Here is a 3,021-nt window from a genome sequence, read left to right as displayed (position 1 = left end):
TTAAATGGTATGTTTTGCTTTCTTAGGTGGTCTGGGAACCTTCCATGCCCTGCTGAACTGCATCGTCCATGTCATAATGTACACCTACTATGCTCTCTCCGCCCTGGGACCCGCCTATCAGAAGTACCTGTGGTGGAAAAAGTATATGACCACCATCCAGCTGGTAAGTTACCAGTGTCGTTTGTCGAAATCCAGGCTTTTTGATGTTGGAACTCTAAACTGGTTCTAACTCGACCCTTTCTGTTTGTGTTAGGTTCAGTTTGTGCTGATCACCGCTCATATTGGCCAGTTCTTCATGAAGGACTGTCCTTACCAGTTTCCTGTGTTCCTCTACGTCATCGGTTCATATGGGCTGATCTTCCTGTTCCTGTTCCTCCACTTCTACTATCACGCCTACACCAAGGGCAAGAGGCTACCCAAGGTGTTCCAGAACGGAAACTACCTTCTCAAGAAATCCGAGTGATCTTTCCTTTGGCCACCCAAACGTGACGCTCTAACCTATTAAGTGGGAATATTCCTTTTTATTTCATCCGTTCAAGTTCCACTTCCCTGTTTTATGTTAAAACTAATGTGGAATCCACCTTATCACTGGATTTAAGACGTCTGAAAATTGCACACTGGTGTTTCACTAGAGATGCTGTCCTCCATTTTTGTTGTCTTCTGAATTCCGAAACTTTACTCATACCCCACCCTTCATGTCACAAAAGTTCTAATATGCTCTAATTTACCTTTAAATATTGAAATTTTTTTCCGCTTTGGAATATGATTGAACTGCTGGCCAAATCTGAAAAGGGGTTATGAGAGCACAGGGGATTGAAGTTTGTTTCTAAAAGGGTTTTTGAAGGTTGTGTTTTAGTTGTAACTGAATGAGCCCGAGGCCCTTTGACCCCGGAGGAACGCTTGACTGATCTACCTGGTTGTGCTTGAACCTGAAAGTTTACCGCATGATGCAGAAGTGACATCATCTGAAGTTTTGTCAGATTTATGCTGTGTGACTATTTATTCGTTATTTAATGTTGCTGTTTTCTTAATGTGATCTTTTAAAAAAAAATATATATATATTGATCTGTAGGAATTACCTGTTATGCTTATGTTCTACTGATCAGAGCGGAGGAAATGGAAGACCAGAACAATGTTACAGGATTTTTTTTTTTGTCTTTTTAAATGAATTTCCAATTTTGTGAAAGAGAAAAAAAAGAAATTGAGCTTTTATAATGAAACTAAATAAATTGTCAATATATCTTGGTTTTCTTGTGCTTTCATTACGCCTACACAAGTTTTCAACAGCGCACTTGCACTACATCTCCCATACTGCACTTGGGCAACTCCCGGTAAAGGAGATGCCCATATTTGGTAAATCAGTAGCATCACGTGACTGATTTCGTGTACCAATCACATTATTGGCAGGAACGTGTCGCTTTTTCAAAACTAAGTGTAGTAACTGGCGTTGAGCTGTTTACGGAGCTAAAGACGGTAACTTAAATGGATAAATAAGTTAATAAAAATTAATAGGGCTGAAATGGATGGTAAAATGATTGGACCGGGACCTTATAGGGCGACGAAATTGGTAAGTACATAAAAAAAAAAATGCTGCATGTATTGTTTTCACGCGTTGGTTGAGCGCCTCACGTGAGCTGGTTTAGTGTTTACATCAGTATTTCTTTAAACTGTACAAAATATGTGTATTTTAATTATATTGTCTCGCATCAGTATGCCTACATAATACATTTAAAGCCGCGAGAGAGTCTGTGGTTGCTTTATTTTCCGTAGCAATGCTGGAGAATGTCGCGTGGATTCCGTGGAATACATAACGTGTTTTAGGCTTCTATTACAGCCAAATAAACCGGCTTCTAATATCAGAAATGTTTCTTTGGTCTGTGACTGACTGTTAAAGTAGTCAAGGTAACCACTAAAGAATATCATCATTTTGCCCATGGCTTTAATTTGGCCGAACTGAGATAAATTAAATAACTGAATTCACCCTACAGCTGTAAATCTATAACATTCTGCAAACAACTTATATCTTTTAGATGCACTTCATTGATCCCTGAGGGAAAATTCCCCTGTAACAAATTCACCATGGTATCTGCAGTTTCCATCAAAATACCAGTTACTTCATGGTTGTTACCAGTGTTGGGGAAAGTTACTTTTAAAAGTAATGCATTACGATATTGCGTTACTCCATAAAAAGTAACTAGTTACGTAGTTACTTTTTATGGACAGTAATGCGTTACGTTACTTTTGCGTTACTTTTAAAATCTGGACAGGGCTTGCTTCTTTGTTTTTAAAATAAAAAAGTTCTGTTTTAGGCAAATATAAAAGCCTTTTCACACCAAAAGTGAAATGAATAAGCCTCAGGCTGAAGGGAAAGTACATTTACGTCCGTGCAGTAGAATGCAGAAGAAGACATTTCAACACACTTCAGCAATAAACAAAATACACACAAATGTTGTCTAGAGTATTTTGTGCTTATTAGTACGGTTGAACTGGATCATCGAAGGTCAGAAGCAAAGACATTGGTTAATAGAATGGGATTAAATACATAAAGGATATTTGTGTTGTTTAACATTTAATTATTGCAGGTTTGCGTCATATTCTGAGTTGCATTATTTTTATTCATTTTGAGGAATACTGAATCTGTGTTTTTTTGTGTGTGAGTGAGATGAATTAATGCATATTCCTATTTATTTTTGAACTACAGTAACATCTTCTGATTTCTCTCAACATGAGGACAGGAGAGCTGCCAATCAATAAATTGGGAAAAAAAAGTAACTTGCGTTACTTATTTAAAAAAATAACTCTGATATTCTCTTGTCAATTAAAAAGTAATGCGTTACTTTACTAGTTACTTGAAAAAAGTAATCTGATTAAGTAACTTGCGTTACCTGTAATATATTACCCCCAACACTGGTTGTTACTAATAAAATAATATTGGATTTGGTGTAGGGATCAAAGAGGTTTTCAAGCAACAAAAATATAAAAGTTTAATACAGCTATATGTGTGTGTGTGTGTGTGTGTGT

At 36.9% G+C, this 3,021-nt stretch overlaps 2 protein-coding genes across 2 annotated transcripts in view; both read left to right on the top strand.

Moving 5' to 3' along the window:
- The window catches only part of LOC107602232 (elongation of very long chain fatty acids protein 7-like), a 3,224-nt gene extending 2,615 nt beyond the window's left edge, over window positions 1-609 (top strand). Inside the window, exons 4-5 of the mRNA XM_016294678.1 lie at window positions 27-163; window positions 254-609. Of these exons, the coding sequence (XP_016150164.1) occupies window positions 27-163; window positions 254-463 (347 nt within the window). The 3' untranslated portion in view covers window positions 464-609. The remainder of the gene's footprint in view (window positions 1-26; window positions 164-253) is intronic.
- A 595-nt stretch (window positions 610-1,204) lies between these two features.
- The window catches only part of LOC107602227 (DEP domain-containing protein 1B-like), an 8,960-nt gene continuing 7,143 nt past the window's right edge, over window positions 1,205-3,021 (top strand). The window contains exon 1 of the mRNA XM_016294672.1: window positions 1,205-1,567. Coding sequence (XP_016150158.1) covers window positions 1,520-1,567 — 48 coding nt within the window. The 5' untranslated portion in view covers window positions 1,205-1,519. The remainder of the gene's footprint in view (window positions 1,568-3,021) is intronic.

This window comes from Sinocyclocheilus grahami, unplaced genomic scaffold, assembly GCF_001515645.1.
Source record: "Sinocyclocheilus grahami isolate Dianchi unplaced genomic scaffold, SAMN03320097.WGS_v1.1 scaffold322.1, whole genome shotgun sequence".
Classification (NCBI taxonomy): Eukaryota; Metazoa; Chordata; class Actinopteri; order Cypriniformes; family Cyprinidae; genus Sinocyclocheilus; species Sinocyclocheilus grahami.
Note: the sequence above shows the minus strand (reverse complement) of the source record. Positions and strands in the feature narration are given on the sequence as shown.